The sequence below is a fragment of the Drosophila mojavensis genome, unplaced genomic scaffold (genome assembly GCF_018153725.1).
Source record: "Drosophila mojavensis isolate 15081-1352.22 unplaced genomic scaffold, ASM1815372v1 contig_136, whole genome shotgun sequence".
In the NCBI taxonomy this organism is placed as follows: Eukaryota; Metazoa; Arthropoda; class Insecta; order Diptera; family Drosophilidae; genus Drosophila; species Drosophila mojavensis.
The window spans coordinates 3,819,970-3,838,453 of NW_025318667.1; the positions used below are offsets into that span (position 1 = coordinate 3,819,970).

The window sequence follows — 18,484 nt, forward strand, 5'->3', positions numbered from 1 at the left end:
TCAAAAACTGCAATTGCGGGCAGCGTAGCAGTTTAAAAACCAGGTCAAATCTTCTAAAAATAAATGCACATGTACAACTTGTCAACAGCTGCAACTGGATGACCTTTCATTCAGCCAGTCGGCTTAACGAAAATTTGTTCTTTCTTTAGTTGTTGTTATTATGACCTCATCGCAGCTCAACCCAATTTCAAGCATAAATCAACCCTCAATTGCTACTGACTGTCTGGTACAGTAAAGCCAGCTTTTGTGCTCCCGCCCCATTGATTGTGCGTGAGTTTAATGGATGGGTTACATACTGTGGCAGATTGAATGGCAACAATTTGTGTGTGTACTGTAGAGGAATAATTCGTTTATTTATCGAATACATTGAAATGCATACACGAGTTGTTCTCAATTTGTTTTTTGTGTTTTTTTTTTGTTTGTTTTTCTTTTATATTTATATTACTTTGTATTTGTTTAAATAAATAAGATACATACGTTTAATCAATAATAGCAGTATTTATCGTGCAAATTTGATAAGCATAATAATGTTTTACGTTTACGTTTTGCTCTTTCTCTCTTGCAAGATTTTTTTTATGAAATAAGTTTTGCATTAAATATATGAAAAAAATATATGAATTTTTGTTGGTTTTTGTTTTTTTTTTTTTTTTTTTTTGTATTGTTTTAATTAGCTGCTCTTATATAATTGCATTTACTTTTTCTTTAAAGTAAAAAACGATCTGCGCTTTGGTTCGTCCTTTTGTGAAGTAGCTGGCAAAGTTTGGGATCTGCTAGCCGCCACAGCTGCCGATTCGCTCTGGGCCTTCAAAGCGGACACCCACTGTGACATCTCGGTATCATCGTGGGCCTGCAGCAAGAACTCAGCGCCACTAGCGAGCCTAAGCATTAGAAGCAAGAGAGAGAGAGAGAGAGAGGGATTGGATTAATATCGCTGCTCCAATTTGATTTCGCATTTCAATACTCACTTTACTCGCAGCACGTGCTTCTTCTTGGTATAATCACTGGCTATTTCGATGACAGCGCCCTGCAGATCATAACTGGGCTCACCGCGGAAGGTCAATTCGGGATTGCTCTTGCAACCCTTCTGATCTTTGAAGAACGAAACGCGTCCGCTTCGTGCAGCCATGTAAACCTGAAAGACAATGCATATTAGATATATATATGTATATTTATCAAATCAATATTGTCAATATCTTGTTGTTGTTGCTTACCTTATCCCAGGATCTATTGGAGGCCTTCTTGGTAGCCGACTCCCATTCATGCTTTCGGGTCACATATCCCTCCTGACCATCTCCAGCAGCTGGTGTGGCGCCACGCTCTACATAAGAAACTTCGATTAGTTGATGCACAAAACAAAACATAACAGATATATACATAGGTGTATCAACTTTGAAATGAGAAAGATGCATATGGTTACATATAGTTAGACATAGATAGATAGTTAGTTAGAGTGCTCCTTGACCTTGAGTTGGACAAGCAAGCAAGCTATACCTGTTTGGGTCTCGATAACGCGCTCGGTATCGACGGCTGTGTCTGCAGCAGCTGCGTTTCGTTTAGGTTAGTTGATGAGTGGTGTTAATCCGTCGTTATGTATATATATATATATATTTATATACATATAAATATATGTAGATAGATATATGGTAAGCATGAGTGAATGAGATGCAATATTCAAATTTTAATTGAGGTTATGTACGTACATACGAGCGTAGATCAGAGATTGTTAATAAGAATGTTAAATAGACAGATAGACAGGTGAGGTAAGAGTTTATGTGTGCTTCCATTCCCATCTAATCCTACCTGCTTCGTCATGGGCTCCAGCGCCCACATCGACATCATCGCGACGCTCGGCCTCACGCTTGGCCAACTCTGCAGCCTCGGATGCGGCCTTAGCCTCCTGTTCCTCCTTAATGCGCTGGCGTTCAGCCTCCTCCGCTTTCTCTTGGCGCCGTTTCATTTCTTTAAGCTCAAACTGCACGAAAAAATTTTACGATTAGAATATTGATGTGAGTCGAACGACAGTCGAATGAGAATTAAATGAAATTCAGCTCAAACGACAGCTCAATGGCAATCGAATGACAAGCAAATGTCATGGCTTACTGTTGTCAAACGCTCAAGTGCGCTGAAGCGCTCCTCCTGTGCGGCGGCTGACTTTTCAAATGCTTCGTGCTTTTTGATTAGATTCTCAACCTCATCGATGGTGTGTCCCAGCTCGGAGGAGAGCAGATATGGCTCTTGGGCGATAAGCCATGCCTCGGCAACGGCAGCATCTCGGGCAAACTGATAGACCTCCAGAACTGAAAAGTTTGGACATTTCGATTAATCGAAGCACATTCGATAACAGATTCGATCATGTTCGTGACTTACTCAATTGCAGATTCTCCCAACGTTCCTCCCAGCGTAGGAGCAGGGCATTGCGACTGTTGTTCAGCTGCTTCAGGCGATCCTTGATGTCAGCGGAGGCATAATGATTGCGCGTTAACAGCTCCTTGCCGAGCGATATGCACGCACTGAAATTATCCTCGCGCGTATCGATCTCGGCCTTTAGACTCTGATGGTTGTTCATGAGCAGCTCGACGCCGGATACGTCGCGCGGCTTCTCCGAAGTGTTCATCTGGCGCACCAGATCCTCCATCCAGATGGTGAGGATGCGCACCATATTAAAGAACCGGAACAGATCGCCGGTGTCGGCCAACTTTTGTCTGCGTGCATCGCACATGGCCTGCAGGTTGTCCCAGGCATGAAGCACTTCCTGTTCCCGGTTGGTTATCTCCTTGGCCTTGTCGCCGGCATAGGCATCCTGCAGCTTGGCAGATTCCTCCTGAATCTGTTGCACTTGCGAATACAGAGTTGTCAGATCCTGCAGGAAGTTGTAGTGTTTACGCTGCAACGTTGACACGGAGCCAGCATCACGGCCCAGCTCATCGGAGACGCCGTGCTGCTTCTCGAGTATGCGTCCCAGGACATCTTTGCAGTCATGGAAGAATTTGTGCAACTCCCGCGATGCGGCCAACATCTGGGTACGTGTCTCAATCAGCTCCAACAGATCCTGCCACGACTCGTTCAGATTATCCTTCCACTCGGCAATCGTTGCCGAATCCGAATGTCCAGCCTGTATCAGATTATCCGCAATGCCATTGACCTTGGCCACGCGTTCTCCTCCCACCGCCTCGGTGTCGCGGGCAAACTCATTGAAACGCTCAGAGAGTAGCGTCACATGATCATAATCCTGGCCAAGTTCCTGTGAGCCGGCAACCACCTCACGATCGGTAATCCATTGCTCTAGATCGTCAACCTCGCGGCTCAGCATGAACAGCTGCAGCGCTTCATTCAAGCGAGCGCGACGCTCGCCAGCCAGATCCTTGAGACCTGCGTACAGCTTGTCCAGCTGGGACTGCTTAACGGCAACGGCATCACCGCTGGATACATCATCGCTGCTGAATTGGCGTGCTACCTCGCCTAGCTGACGAATGGTGTTGGCATAGTCCTCCACGGATTGCTCAAGATTTTCGTGTTTCTTCATTAGATTTTGGGCACTGATCTCGTCCTTGCCGCGATCCTCGACCATCATGTAGAGCTCCTGTTCGCTCATCCATGACTCAGCCTCCTGGGCATCGAAGAAGTACTGCTGCACCTTCTCCGACTCGAGCAGATGACGCTTGCGATTCTCGATCGCATCCTTCAGCTCCTGCCATTTGGCTGTTAGGTCGCTGATCAAGGCTTCGAATTTCTTAGCATCCTCGTGACCCTCATCGATCAGCTTGCGGCCATTGTTGCAGATGGCATTGATGCGTGGCTCGTGGTTATCGATTTCGGTGGCCAGCGATTGGTTCTTCTTCTTCAAAACATGCACATTGAAGAGAGAGTTGCCATAATCTGTGGAATTGGCCACGGGCAGCTTTTCATTGATCCAGAGTTTCTCATCCTCGACATCGCGACAGAACTGGAAGGCCTCCTTCTTCTTCTCCAGCTGCTTCTGGCGCTCCAGCAACGGCGCCTTGATCTTCTCGAAGCGCTCTAGCACTGCCGTCTTCTTGACGACAATCGGTTCGATCTTCTCCTCGGGCACTGTCTTTTGCAGATATTCGGTCTGCTTGTCAATCTCTTCAACTTGGCGTGCCTTGACCGCCATCTGGGTCTGGATGACCTGTTGCTTCTGCATGAGTATATTGACAGAGGTCAGATCGTTGGCAGTGTCACCGCTCACGATCTGCTTCTCCAGATCTGTAATGTAGGAGTCGATGTCATCGCATGTCTGCTGAACCAGCACCTCGCGATTGGCATCGAAGAGCAGGGCGCCCTTCTCCTTGGTGTGCACCTCGAGGTCATCGAATTGCTTAGCCAGCTCCTTAAGTTTCGGCTCGATGACATCCTTGAACTCGGGCTTCTCCTTGGACAGCTCCTGGGCGGACTTCTCGGCCTCGTACAGGCGCTCCTTGTTAGCAGCAATCTCAGCCTCGAAGGCCTGATGCCTTGTCCATTTGGAGTGAATGGTCTTGGCGCTGCGGTAGGTCTCATCCTGCGATGTGACATACTTCTCCTGCACCCACTCGGCCAACTCCTCCAGATCCTGCAAGAATTCGTGCAATTTCACCTGGTTCTTTAGCTTCTCGTGCTGATCAAGCGCCCGCTGGCGATTATCGTCGCGACGTCCGGTTATATTCTCCGCTCGCTTGCCAATCTTTTCCGCATCGAAGTGCTCCTTCTCCACAAGGGTGTCGGCCACCTGGAGCAGCGTATTGATCTTATCATCGTTGGCCTCCATGGTGGTGAGGAAGGCTTCATGACGTTTCAATTGATTCTCGGCCTGTTCTAGATTAACCGGCGTGTCGTCCTTGCTTAGGAAATGCTCCTGCTGGCTGAGCAGCACCTCGGTCTGGCGAGCATCCCGATTGAAGAGCTGCTGATCGAGACTCTGCGACAGCAACACTTGACGATTCTCCCACATCTGATGCAGCTCCTCCCAGCCGTCCTTCAATGCGTTCAAACGCTCTCGCAAGAACATATACTGCGGATCCTCGGATGTGTTGCCCTCGGAGGTCAAGCGCTCACCGTACTCCATCATGGATTTGTAGTCCTCGGTATAGTTGTCGATTTCCTCGCGAATGGATTGATGCTGGTTCAACAGCTTCTCGGCCTCTGGCAGCGATGTGGGCGTATCTTCGGAAGCAACATCTGTTTGGGTCTTGGTCAACCAAGTCTGGAAGTGATCCAGATCGCGCAGGAAGCGATGCAAGTCGCCAGCCTCCTCCAGCTTGGAGTCGCGCTCCTTCAGCATCTGTGTCAACTGCTCCCAGATCAGTTCAATTTGTGCGATACGGTTACGGATCAGTTGGGCCTCCTCTGGATGTTCCACCTCAATGCTATCGGCTTCGCGGCCCAGGCTCGACAGTTTTGCCTGAATGGCAGCCAGATCGCGATCCATGCCGCTGAGACGGCGCTGTAGCGTCATCACTCCGGTCAAGTCCATCTCCAGGCTGTCCGTTTCGGTAAGGATGCGCTTCTTGTCCTCAATCCACGAGATAGTCTCGCGGCACTCAATGTAGAAGGTCTGCACACCATGAGCGGACTTCAAGTCATCCATCTTAGCTTCGGCCTTTTCGCGCAGTGTCGACCACTCCTGGTTGAGATGATTCTGGCGGTCGAGAATCTCATCCGAATTGGGATGCTCGACGTGGAGCAGCTGGCGGGCGAGCTGATTGACAACGGCCACACGTGACGCATTGGCATTCATTTCCTTGTCGAAGCCCTCGAAGCGATGCTTCATGATCTCCACATCTTCGATATCCTTGCCAGGCACCATGGTGTCCAACATCTTGGTCTTCTCCTTGATCCATTGCTCCACACCATCGGCCTCGGACATCAGCTTGTACAAGCTGAGTGCGTCGAGGAGACGCTGTTTGCGCAGCTTGGCCAGCTCGGTCAGCTCCTTGTAGCGTGTATCGATTGCCTCCAGACGCTTGTCCACATTCGCCTTCTCGGGCTCATTGAGTTTCAGAGTCTCGGCCTGTTTGTGCAGGGCGTCAATAACCTCGGCGTAGTTCTTCAGCTCATCGGCGACATCCTTGTGCTTCTTCAACAGCGACTGAACGTTAGCCTCATCGCGACCGACATCCTCGCTGGAGACAATGCGTAGCGTGTCCAGCATCCAGTTGTCCACATCGTCGGCATCGGCAAACAGCTGGAAGTATTCGACAGCGTTCTCCAGTCGCTGGCGACGATACTTGGTCAAGTCGAGCAGATGATCCCACTTGGACAAAATCTCCTTGAGGCGATCCTTAATACGATCGGCGCCCAAGTGACCTTCGGTAATGAGCTCAGCGCCCACCTTGGCCACATTCTGGAGTTGAGGATCATGCGACGTGATCTCCGATTCGAGTGCCTTGTGCTTGCTCAGCAACAGATTGACCGTGGTCAAATCGTGACCGATCTCATCGGTTGAGACAATCTGTTCCTTCTCCTTGATCCAGTTCTCCTCATCGGCGGTATCCCAGTAGAACTGCCAAAGCTTGCGGCTCTCCTCCAAATGGCTGCGACGCTCAACAGCACGACGCACCAGCTCAGCGTACGCATCCTCCAGCTGCTGGACACGGCTGACAATGATTTCGGGATCGCAAGGCTTGTACGATTCGGGATCCTCGCTGAGGAATTTCTGTGAGTTCTGCACAACGACCTTGACACGCTCACCCAATATATTGATGTCGGCCTCAACTAGCGAATGCTTCTGGAGCAGATCCTCGACACCCATCAAATGCTTGCCGTAGTCATCGGTCATCAGCAGCTGTTTGATTTCCTCCATATTGTCCAGGATGTAGAGCATCTCTTGGAAGTTCTGCTGCAGTTGCAGCGAGATCTCCAGACGCATACGACGAGCACGCAACAGCTCCAATAGATACGTCCACAAACGCATGACATTGTCCTTGCGCAACAGAATACGTTTGACATCGTGATAACGCTCCGATTCCAGTTCATCACAAACAGCGACAACGGCCTGGACACGTTCCTCGTATGCAAAGATGTCTGTTTCAATGGCTTCGTGCTTCTTGGCAGCCGCCTCCACAGCGGCCAGATCGAAGCCAAAGTTATCCTGGCTAACAAGTCGTTGATTCTCCGACAGCCAGGTCTCACGCATGGAAGCCTTGCGATCGAAGCGTGCCGCCAGCTGCTCAAGTTTCTCCTGGCGGATCAGTTCCTCGCGCAGCGCCAACTCACGCTCATGCTCGGCCTTCTCCAATCGCTCCCAGGCCTTGTTGATGTCCGATATCATTTTACCCTCCTTGGGTGTGTAGGGTTTCTGGTTGTTTGCTCGCATCTTGGATTGGAGCGTGAAGAGCAACACCTCCAGGTTGCCCTTCTCCACAAATTTGGGCGGCTTCTCGATGGTGCGATAATTGGAGAACTGCGCCAGTTGACCTTGGACGCCGGCCAGGGAGTTCTCGAACTCGCGTTCACCCAGCGATTGTATTGTCGTTTCGATCCATTTCAGCAGATCGCTGGTGAAGTGCTCATAGTCATGGATCATCTTATCGTTCTCCATGGCAATGCCAACCACTTTGCCAATACGCTTGCCCTGCACCGTCTCCTGCTTCAGCTTGCTGAAGTAGTGATAGTACGTGACCACATAAGTTATGATCGACTTCTCATCCGGATGATCCACGCACACATCCTCGGCGTCCAGAAGCTTGGCCAGTCCAAGCTTATCCTCGGCCACATCGAACGCATTGTTTAGGTTGTGTATGGCATTGGTCTTCGATAGCTTCTCAAATTGCACTAGATCTGGACGGTGTTTGTGTATGATCGCATTGAAGGCCAATCCATCCCGCCACGAGGTCGTAAAGTTCCTCACATTCACATTATGATAGCCAGCGGTCTTCATCTGGCACCACAGCAGCAGCGCATCCTTGGCTGACTTTGTCTCCTTGTTGTCCACCTCCTCGATGGTGATATCTTGAATCTATTTGCGAGCATAATATACAAATTGTTCATATAGTATAACGTATCTAGAGCTAGAGATATGGTTCTGGTGTAACTATGCATATATCTGTTCTACATCTAGATTAAGTTCAGATCTGATCATATTATAACAAAACCAATTTTATATCTACATATATCGCTATCAGAGCTTTCTAGTTATTCAGCGAAAGTTTGTCGTTGAAAATTTAAGAATTTGTTCATCTTCAATTGGTTCTCACGCTCTATCTATATAAACTGTAATCTAAAGTGTGTATTTTATGTTAAATAGTATCTACTGTTACATACTTAACAGCTGGCATAACTAACATTTAGTGGAAGTTATTTCGCCGCTATGTAAACTTACATAAGATATTCTTCTTCTTCTCGACAGCTAAATTAACCTTCAACTGTTATCACTGATATTCATAGCATTAATATGTTAATATATGTTATTATCTGACATTAACTGAATTTAATTAATTTAACACTTATAATTTCTCATCCTTATCCTGCTTACTAACAGCAACTGTTAACTTAAACATTTCATTATTATTATCAACAGAACTGTTAACAGAACTGAGCTCTCACTAAATTACATTTCCTAACATAACTGGTACTGTAATTAGAACAGGAGCCAACTAGAACCGAAACTGGAACTGTAAATAACATACCTGGAAGCGCAAGATAATCGTCCAAATGAGACCGAGATTGAGTGAGGCGTTGCCATCGACAATGTCGTGAGAGCCAATATTCTCCAGATGGACGCGCTGTTCTCGCAGAAACTGAAGCGCCTTATCGACATTCTCGAGGCAGTGTATACGCATCTTGCCCTTGGTGGGCTTGGGCAGTCGTTCGCCGGATAGAACCTCCAGCAGCTTGATCAAATGCTTGCCGTCCCGCATATCCACATAGAGATCGGCAATGCGGCAATTGACCCGGCAGAGATGCGAATTCACCCATTTGGTGAACGTCTTCTTCTGTACGCTCTCTCGCTCCTCGGCAAGGGCCTTGATGCGCGACCTCTCAAATAGCCGCGAACTGGAATTGCCGCCATCGTATTCGTATTCATCGATATATTCGTTGCCTGGACCCTGGCTGGGGTCCCATCGAACAATTGAAATGTCCGTCGTCATTTTGTCAGCTCTCCTTGTTTAGATTGTCCACAATTCTCACTACCGCAAAGAATTCAATTTTGTATCCCCCCAATTCCGAACCGAAAATAAACCTCAAAGAATAACTGCAAAGAATGAAAAAAAGAAAATATAAAATATAGAGATATAGATAGATATACATATAAATATAATATAATATATAATTTCGTCTATTCCATTGTCGATACTTTTGCATTTTTTGTCTTTCTTGTTTCCATGTTTTCTTATCTTGGGCTTGCACGTAAAAATAAATAAGTGATAAATATAATCTTTTAAAAAGAATTGCTAATGAAATCATTTTACAATACTCTTTAAGCATTGCTTAACTTAATAATACTTTTCGATATTTTTGAAATTATTTTAAGATAAATGTTCCTTTAAAAAAGATAATGACTATCATTGTTCCACTGCACAACCCGAACTTAAATTGTCCACTGATATTTTCAACTGCTATTGTAATACTGATGGGTATTTCGCAGTCGGTTCGGCAACGAACGTTCGGTTCGGCAACGAACGAACAGCAACGTTCTGCCTGCTGCCTTGTGAGTTATTCACTCGATTAGATTAGCAATGCTCTAAAAAAAAACCGCAACAGTCGAGTCTAAAATGGAGCCTATTAATGGACAGCTGAATTAACTACCCTTAGCTTAGCTTGCAGCTTTTTAGTTATTAGCTTCTTTATTTCTATTTACAAGAATTAATTAATGAATTGCACATTTTCTGTAAGTACACAAACGGTTATATTATTTATTCTAATATAACAGCTTTCATATGTTTTGTTTTTATTAGTCAGAAATAAAACTATAATATTTCCGTTTAAACAGCTGTTTATTGCTTTATTTTCATGCATATGTTCACTCGAAATAGTTTTCACTGTACTTCCATTGTTGATACAGTTTTATTGTCGTTTTTCTCTTCAGCTTTGGGTAAAGTTTTCTGCATAAAAATACATATGTGTATAAATATATTCATTCACGCCTGGGTGGGTGGTTTTCACTTCGCTTTCCTCCCCTCGATACACTTTTCTCTCTTGATGATTCATAAGACACAATGGCGTCACATTGAGTGGCACGCGGGTCGCCTGGGTCAACTGGCTAACAAGTCCGATCACAATTGTCGCTTACTGTATGTTGCTACACTGATGCAAATGTATGTGTATGTGTGTGTGCGTATGTCTGTTTGTCTATTCATTATTTTTTTGGCTTTATAGTTAACGCGATTACATCACGCCCCATCCGCACTGCGATTCTCATTCCAATTCTGATTCCCGTTTTCAAACAAAATAAAAAGTGTGACAGGTTGTGGGCGGTAACACAAAGTGGGAGGGACGCACTGATTTAAATCGCTTGCTGGTGAAATTGCAGGAAATTCAATTCAAAAAACTATCGGCATGACCAAAAAATAGAAATGAAACTAATACACATAAGCGCATACGTGTGTGAGCGGTTTTTTTTTATCTATACCTATGGGAACCGCTGCACACATACACACACACAAAGATTCAGCTATGCAGGCAAGTGTATTTTGACCTTTATTCCAAGCTGTGCAGGTCATTCCCTTCACGCTGTATACACACACACACACACACACAGACTCATATAGATACGAGCTTACATTAGTTGGGGCAATTATGTTTTTATCTTTCTATTTAACACATCACTCTTAAAAATTGCAGTCGAATATGTTGATTTTTTCTATGCTGTTGCCTCGCTGATTTAATTTACGCTCTCAATGGGCATGAGCTAATTTTGCAACAACAATAAAACTAACAAAAAGCGACAAAACGAAAACAATAGGGAATTTAGCACACATCTTTATTTACATACATATATTTATGAGCGCATAGCACACATTCGCATTCAGATTCACGCGGCTCTATTATCTATTACGTAATATTTTGCTGATTATAACGAAAACGAAGCTTAAAACTCGCCGCCGACAGGCGACTGAGAGATGACCGTAAAGACTGATAGAGAGCGAGCACAACGAAAACAGAGCGAAAGAGGAACAACAACAAGAACGACAACCACACCAACGCAACACAAACAAACAAACAAACAGGCGGCACACGCACACAAAGAGAGCGCGTGAGAGCATAACTGTGTAGCTCGAAGAGAGCTAATGAGAGCGAAGAAGAAGAAGAACAAACTGACTCGACCGACTGCGGGAGGGAGTGAGAGTGGGAGGCCGATTCGCTGTCATCGTATTCAGCAAGCCCAGCAAATGGGGTAGGTTTTGAACTCAGCTCGACCAGCTTTGCAATTATGATTGCATACACACAAGCATATACATAGTATGAACGCATATTTACTTTTGTTGTGCGTGTGTGTGTCTGTGTGTTTGTGTGTCTCCAGTTGATCTTGCTGGAAGTGAGTTCATCACATTGATTCGATTAGCAAGCAAGAGGCGCGGTTTTTCTTCTGGGGCGTTGGAGTTGTGCAATTGACGTCGTTCAATTTCAATTAACCAGGGCAGCCATTACAGCAGTGAAAACTTCATTGTTTAATTATATGCTTGCTTTTTTTCTTACAATATGGAAAACCTGTTTTTTGTTGTTTTTATTATGAGGCTTCTCCAGCTCACAAGTTAACATGTACACACACATACTTACGTACATACTTATATACATCAGTACGTGCTTATTACCTTACAACTGTACAATTTGAGTTATGGCCGTTGATTTGTCATTTTTGTTTTTTTTTAAGGCAGCCGACAGCGGCGTTCATTAAGAAGGTGGGCCAAACCTTAACGCAAACACACTCTCACAAATACCGTACACACATTTATACATGTATATATACATATAAACTGAAAGCATATATGGACAAGTGCAGCACAGTTTCTCGTTCTGTTTTCCACCCATTTCCATGTATCGATAAACAACTTCAAATTCAACTCGTGACCTCTTGGAAGGATTTCCTATTTTTACATGGGCCGTGTGTTTACGTGTGTATGTGTGTGTATGTTGCACGTAACTGTATTTCAAAGTGCATTCTGCTGTTAGTGTGTGCGTGTGTTTGAGTGAGAGTATAAAAAGTAGCAAGACGAGAAAGGGAGTAAGAGATAGATACTATGCGTTTATGTGTGTGTGTGCCCGTGTATGATTAAAAACATTTTTTAAAATGTACATATGTATATGTATATCTTGATTAAATATATTGCTTTTATCGCACTTTTTATTGAGCGGTGACGCAAATGTAATTCAAGTTCTTTCAGTTCGCTGTTTTAATAGAAATTAATTCAATTTTCCTTATTCTCATACTTCTTTGTTTTGATTTGAGTTAATTCAAATATTCGTTTACACGCACGTATTCATCCAGTAACGGAGCAGTACGCACACAAACTCACACATTCACACGCAAACTCACATAGATACACTCACACGCACGACCCTGCGCTACGCTCTGACATCGCACAGACTAAACGAACTGAAAAAAAATAACACCGAATGATGTCATCAACGCCAGCAGCGTACTGCGACTGCGATAGACGGGGGCAGGCAATTTTAATCGATGATGTTTTTATTATGTATGTACGTATTCACACGCATACATATATACATATGTAGATAGATATATAAGTAGGTTCGATCATGTATCTATACATACGTATATACATGGATTATATATCAGTTATTTAACACTGCATCCAATTGGCCCACATTTCGACTTTGAGATACTTTTTCCGACTCCTCAGCTACTACAACTACAAATACTACCAATACTACTATTACTGCTGCTGCTTCTTCGTCTCACTAGAGGCACACGGCACTTAGCACTACTGGGGCGTTGGTCTATTTTTTATGCTTCTTTCCGACATTTGATTTTTTATATTTGCCGCCTGTTTGCATTGCACTGCACTGATAGAAACTTTCACTTACCTACTCGGCAAACTTGCTGTTCAATTTTCCCTAATTGATTCATAAAATACACAATTCATATAGATACTTCACGATATATTTATTTTTATTCACATTTATTCTTTGCGGTCGAACTTCACTCGCGAGTAAAAAAAAAAGTGACTGCTGAATACGGAATGGAAAATGTGTGTATCAGTAAAAGAAAAACATCGAAATATCGATACAGCAATATATCGAGCGCGCTCACAACATAACGACTCGATAGTTCATTTATTGAAGAAAAACAAAAAATAAGTTGGCAGCACACGCATAGCACGATCACACCGGTAGACTCCAAAACACTTTGCTTTGAGATCAGTTTGCCTGGTATGATCTGTGCGCGTAGTCCTCTTCAAATGATTGTTGCTGAATTACAGAGGCTGTACCGAAAGGACTAAATAATCAAAAACTTATCGATAAGAGTTGCTAATATCGATGCTTCAGTGTCAGAGTATCTAAATCCTCGGCTGGCTGGAGAATCGCATCCATAAGATAGACGAACTGAAAAAAAAATTGTCATTAAGTTGACAACAGGTGCGCCTGTCGCGATGCCGGTCAAGATGTACGATGTGACGGCCCGTGTATTTGGCGCCATGCAGAATCTGGATATAACATCTCTCGCCAGTTACCCGGAGACCGAGATTCGACCGGTATTACCGTCGTTAGTGCGAATGAGCCTGCTTTCGCCACTGGACAATACCGAATCTTCGATGGAGTCACGTAAACAGATACTCGCCGTACTCATTGGCATCGAGGTGGTCAATAGTATCGTCTCCTATCTCCAGGTCAACTATCACGAGCTGGAGAACGATCTTAAGAAGGAATTGCTTACACGCCAGAAAACGAGCAGTGTGACCAACTTTTTCGATGGACAGGGTCAGCCGCAGCCGCAGCCTGAATACGGTCTTCAGTCGGGCATTGCTCTTGGCTTCGAGCGTGCAGATGTGGCACGCAAAGTCCGCGTCGTCCTATCCGAAATCTTCAATTTGCAGCAACAGGTTGCAGCGATTGCCGAGCAAAAGCCATCGTCGGGCGCATCTGTGGGCGTGTCGAGCCATTCTGAAATCCTTGATGATGGCATCTATTTGGAGGAAGTGGTGGACATACTATGCATTGCTCTCGCCGAGCTGCCCTCCCTGCTTAACATCTTGGAGCTAACGGATGCTCTGGTTCATGTACCAAATGGATATCGCATCGTTTGCGCATTGGTGGCCAATTTTCCAGACTGCTATCGGGATGTGGTCTCACATGTCATTGCCAATTGTGATGAGGAGGGTGCCGAGGGCAAACAGCGTCTGGCGCTGTTGATGTCGCTCAGCGAAATGAATCCCTCACAGGCGCTGGCCAATCGCTCCATGTGCGTGGACATGATGAAGGTGCCATCGTTTATGCTCAAGCTGGCACTCAAGCATTCCGAGGATTTGGTAACAGCATCCAACTCTAATCAAGCCGCAGCCTAATCCCATCTGCTATCATTCACAGATCGCCTTCCTAACGGGCTTGCTGCTGGGCAACGATCAGAACCTACGCTCCTGGTTTGCACTGTATATTCGCACCAGTCAGAAGCGCAAGGGCGATGCACTGAATCTGGTGCGGATCGAGCTGTTGCAGAAGATCCTGCAGATTACCAGCAGTGCGTCCGAGCTAAAGGATTTCAATTTGCAAGGCGCTGTCCTGCTGCGGCTCTATTGCGCGCTGAGAGGAATCGGAGGACTAAAGTTCAATGACGATGAGATCAATGCATTGTCCCAGCTGGTCACCAGTTGCCCACAGCCGACGGCATCGGGTGTGCGGTTTGTCACACTGGCGCTCTGCATGCTGATAGCCTGTCCGTCGCTAGTATCGACGATTCCGCTGGAGAACAAGGCTGTGGAGTGGCTGCAGTGGCTCATTCGCGAGAATGCGTTCTTCTGCAAGCGCTCGGGCACGAGCAGCTCCTTGGGTGAGATGCTGCTCCTGTTGGCCATTCACTTCCACAGCAATCAGATAACGGCCATCAGTGAAATGGTCTGCTCCACGCTCGCCATGAAGATACCGATCCGGCCCAACAGTACGAACCGCATCAAGCAGCTGTTCACACAGGATCTGTTCACGGAGCAGGTGGTGGCATTGCATGCTGTTCGCGTGCCCGTGACACCCAATCTGAATGGCACAATTCCGGGATATTTGCCAGTCCACTGCATACATCAGCTGCTCAAATCGCGAACCTTCCTCAAGCATAAAGTTCCAATCAAATCGTGGATTTTCAAGCAGATATGCAGCTCCGTGCGGCCCGTGCATCCGGTGATGCCCGCATTGGTTGAGGTCTTCGTTAACACGCTGATCATACCGAATCCTACGGGGAAGATCAGCATTGATCACATGCATCGACCGTTCACCGAACAGGAGATTCTGCACGTCTTTCGCACCTCGCCGCTCACCTTCTTTGCCGAGGAGCTGCAGCCGACGATCGCCAACGAGGAGCTCAACCAGGTGGAGGTGGCGTGTCCGCTCACCTCGCAGCTGCTGATGATCTACTATCTGATGCTGTACGAGGACACCCGGCTGATGAACCAGAGCGCATTGGGCGGACGCAAACAGAAGGAGTACACGAACAATTTCCTTGGCGGTCTGCCATTGAAGTACTTGCTGCAGAAGGCGCATCAGTATCACAATGACTATCTCTCCCTTTTCCATCCGTTGCTGCGGCTCATCATATCCAACTATCCGCACTTGAGCATGGTCGACGATTGGCTGGAGGAGCACTATTTGGCCACCGCCATCGACCTGGATCACCATCAAGGGTACGATCTCAGGCCGGAGCTGTTGACGCGCGCCCTCAAAAATATCCAGACGAAGCCACGGCTGGCCATTCGCCTGTTCAAGCGTCTGCTGCAGCTGCCCCCGGAGGCGCTAGCTCAACATGCCCATCAGCTGGTACAGCATCTGCCGCACGTCTTTCGCAAGGATGTGCCGCGCTATGTCAAGGACCTGTATAACGATCTCTGGCTGAGATTGAATGCCGTGCTGCCCACCACCTTTTGGATCATGTCGCTGCGCGCCATCACCAACAATTCGGATGCACTCAATCGACGCACCTTTGCCAATGAGAGCCTGCTGGAGCCCATGGATGTATTAGGGTATGTTGAGATCGGACGAAAAGGTCTTCAAGCATTGCATCACAATCTCTTTCTCTCTCTCTCTGACTCTCCATATTTCCGTTCTTTTCTCATGTGTGCTTCAGGGAGATCTTGAAGTGCAACCCTTACAGAGTTGACCAGACTATAGATACCTATTAGTTGGAGCGGAGTGAAGTGTGATGGGTGAGATGAGTGAGAGATGCTTTATATATAACAGTAACTGCATTTACTTTCACTTCTTCCTCTCTCTCTCTCTCTCTCTGTCTCTCTCTCACTATGAATTTCTCTCCTTCTCTGTCTGATGTATATATGCTATAGCTTCAGTTCAGAGTCTTGCATTGCCGGCTTAACAAGATTACTTGTGATTTATTTACAGACCATAAGATACCCTGTATTTGTTAAGTCGAGGTCGCTTAGCTTGAAAAGCTATTGAAATGGGATGGACTATGCCCGTAGATCTCTCTCTTTCTCTCTCTCTCTCTCTCTGTCTCTTAACTCTACTTAAGCTTATATGCTCTATATACCCTATAAAAGCCAGCAAGATCTTACTATAGTATATATAGATTACTCAGCATTTCTTCTCTATCCCTTTCCCTATTTGTTCTGCCTCTCTCTTCTTTTCCGTGCCCACTATAAATACCCATTATATTTCCATTCTCTACCACTTTCCCTCACTTCCTTGTTCTACTGTAGCTAATATTGTCCAATGTAATAGTTCTATGTATATTGTCATACTTCCATTGTAAATGCCTATTATCCCCATCTTTCTCTTTAGCCTTGCCCACTTTAGCTCTAGCTACTCCCTCCATTATACATCATAGGCCAGCTAAAGTTTCCATTAATTGCCTCATCCCATCTCTTCTCTGCAGATGTTCACGCGAGGTGTTCTGCTCCCCGTACATGTTGGTCATCCTGCTGCGAATCCTGAAGGGCAGCCTGGCCGCGTCGAAGACCTATCTGAACGTGCACATGCAACAGAAACAGGTGCTGGACAAGAATGGACTAGTGCAAACGGATGCGGACAGGGAGGAGCTGAAGACGACGCTGATTGCATCGCAGGAGAGTGCGGCCGTTCACATACTGCTCGAGGTGCTGGACTATATGGACAGCAAGGCGGACACGCGTGTGGCGAAGCTGGAGCTGCGCGAGCTGCAGGGCATCATTGGCACGTACGTGCATCAGGCGTTCATAACGGAGCCGTCGCTGGCCAAGCTGGTGCACTTCCAGACGTATCCCAAGTCCGTCATACCGATGATCGTGGCCAGCGTGCCCTCGATGCACATTTGCATTGACTTCGTGCACGAATTCCTCAATGTCACCGAAATGGACAAACAGATCTTCACCATCGAGCTGACGTCACACCTGGTCCTCAACTATTCGATACCCAAAAGCTTGGGCGTCTCCAAGTTCTGTCTGAATGTTATACAGACGACGCTCTCGCTGCTCACCGCATCGGCCAAATGCAAATTCCTGCGGCACGTGCTGCCCGCCATGGTGCGGTTCGTCGAAACGTTTCCCATTCTAGCGGACGACTGCGTCAACATTCTGATGAACACCGGCCGCAGCCTCCACTCGCAGTCCTCCCTCGGTGTTACCACCATGCAAATGCCTCTAACAGAGAGCGCGAAGCTCTGCTCCTACCGCGATGCCCAGCTCCATATTAATATGATCGAAGATGCTTTCAAAGCCCTCGTCGAAGCAGTCATGCAAAAGGCGGAACTCTATTAAATATATATATATATACTCTATATATATATACATATTTATATAAGCATACATAGAAATCAATTTGTCTGTATTTGTATCTGTATTTAGAACTATTCAAATTTAATGTCTGGCATTATTTAAAAGGACATATTATTATATATATGTAGTGAATACATTTATACACAGCAATCGGCCTACCAGTAAATGTTTTATACGAGATCTGATCGAATCTAATGGATCCCTACGAACTTATCAAATTGTAAATAAAACTCTATGTGTGTCCCGTTCAAAATTAACTCTGAAGTGTTTTTATTTATGTATGTACTTATATCTATTTGGTAATAAATCAAAGTAATGTCCATTGGATAATTCACATCCTTGAAGCACTTGAAACTCCTTCATCCTTACATGTTCGCCTTCAGCTCCTTGGGAAGTTGAACGAGGCGTAGGTCGCCTCGCTTTACCACATGGAAACGGCAAAGATTGAAGCAGAGGCAAAAGTCTTCAAATCAATTTAATTTGTACGACACTTTTTAAACACACCTCGGGTGCTACTGTAGGCCACACTTGAGTGTTACATATATTCATATTAATATCTATTTATATTCATGTTCATATCTATATATATTCATCTTGTTTTACCAAACTTCTTCCAT

The 18,484-nt window shown here is 45.8% G+C and overlaps 2 protein-coding genes across 5 annotated transcripts; one reads left to right on the forward strand and one right to left on the reverse strand.

The window, feature by feature from the left end:
• Positions 1–634: 634 nt before the first annotated feature.
• Positions 635–13,127, reverse strand: LOC6585375 (spectrin beta chain). 2 transcript variants are annotated; one of them, XM_015160878.3, is made up of 9 exons: positions 12,985–13,127; positions 8,625–9,190; positions 2,368–7,954; positions 2,101–2,297; positions 1,801–1,972; positions 1,492–1,542; positions 1,212–1,318; positions 966–1,132; positions 635–878 (listed from the first exon to the last, which is right to left on the reverse strand). In XM_015160878.3, the coding sequence occupies exons 2-9, from the start codon at positions 9,084–9,086 to the stop codon at positions 692–694; spliced, it is 6,930 nt and encodes a 2,309-aa protein (XP_015016364.1). In that variant the 5' UTR covers positions 9,087–9,190; positions 12,985–13,127; the 3' UTR covers positions 635–691. The 2 variants fall into 2 exon arrangements, with proteins under 2 accessions (XP_015016364.1, XP_002011007.1); XM_002010971.4 differs by lacking the exon at positions 1,492–1,542.
• Positions 13,128–13,301: 174 nt separating this feature from the next.
• Positions 13,302–18,124, forward strand: LOC6585374 (integrator complex subunit 2). 3 transcript variants are annotated; one of them, XM_044007584.1, is made up of 4 exons: positions 13,302–14,426; positions 14,485–16,121; positions 16,226–16,313; positions 16,991–17,079. In XM_044007584.1, the coding sequence occupies exons 1-3, from the start codon at positions 13,551–13,553 to the stop codon at positions 16,278–16,280; spliced, it is 2,568 nt and encodes an 855-aa protein (XP_043863519.1). In that variant the 5' UTR covers positions 13,302–13,550; the 3' UTR covers positions 16,281–16,313; positions 16,991–17,079. The 3 variants fall into 3 exon arrangements, with proteins under 3 accessions (XP_043863519.1, XP_015016362.1, XP_002011006.1); XM_015160876.3 differs by having other exon boundaries at positions 16,226–16,304; positions 16,991–17,077; XM_002010970.4 differs by lacking the exon at positions 16,226–16,313 and having other exon boundaries at positions 13,304–14,426; positions 16,991–18,124.
• Positions 18,125–18,484: the final 360 nt, after the last annotated feature.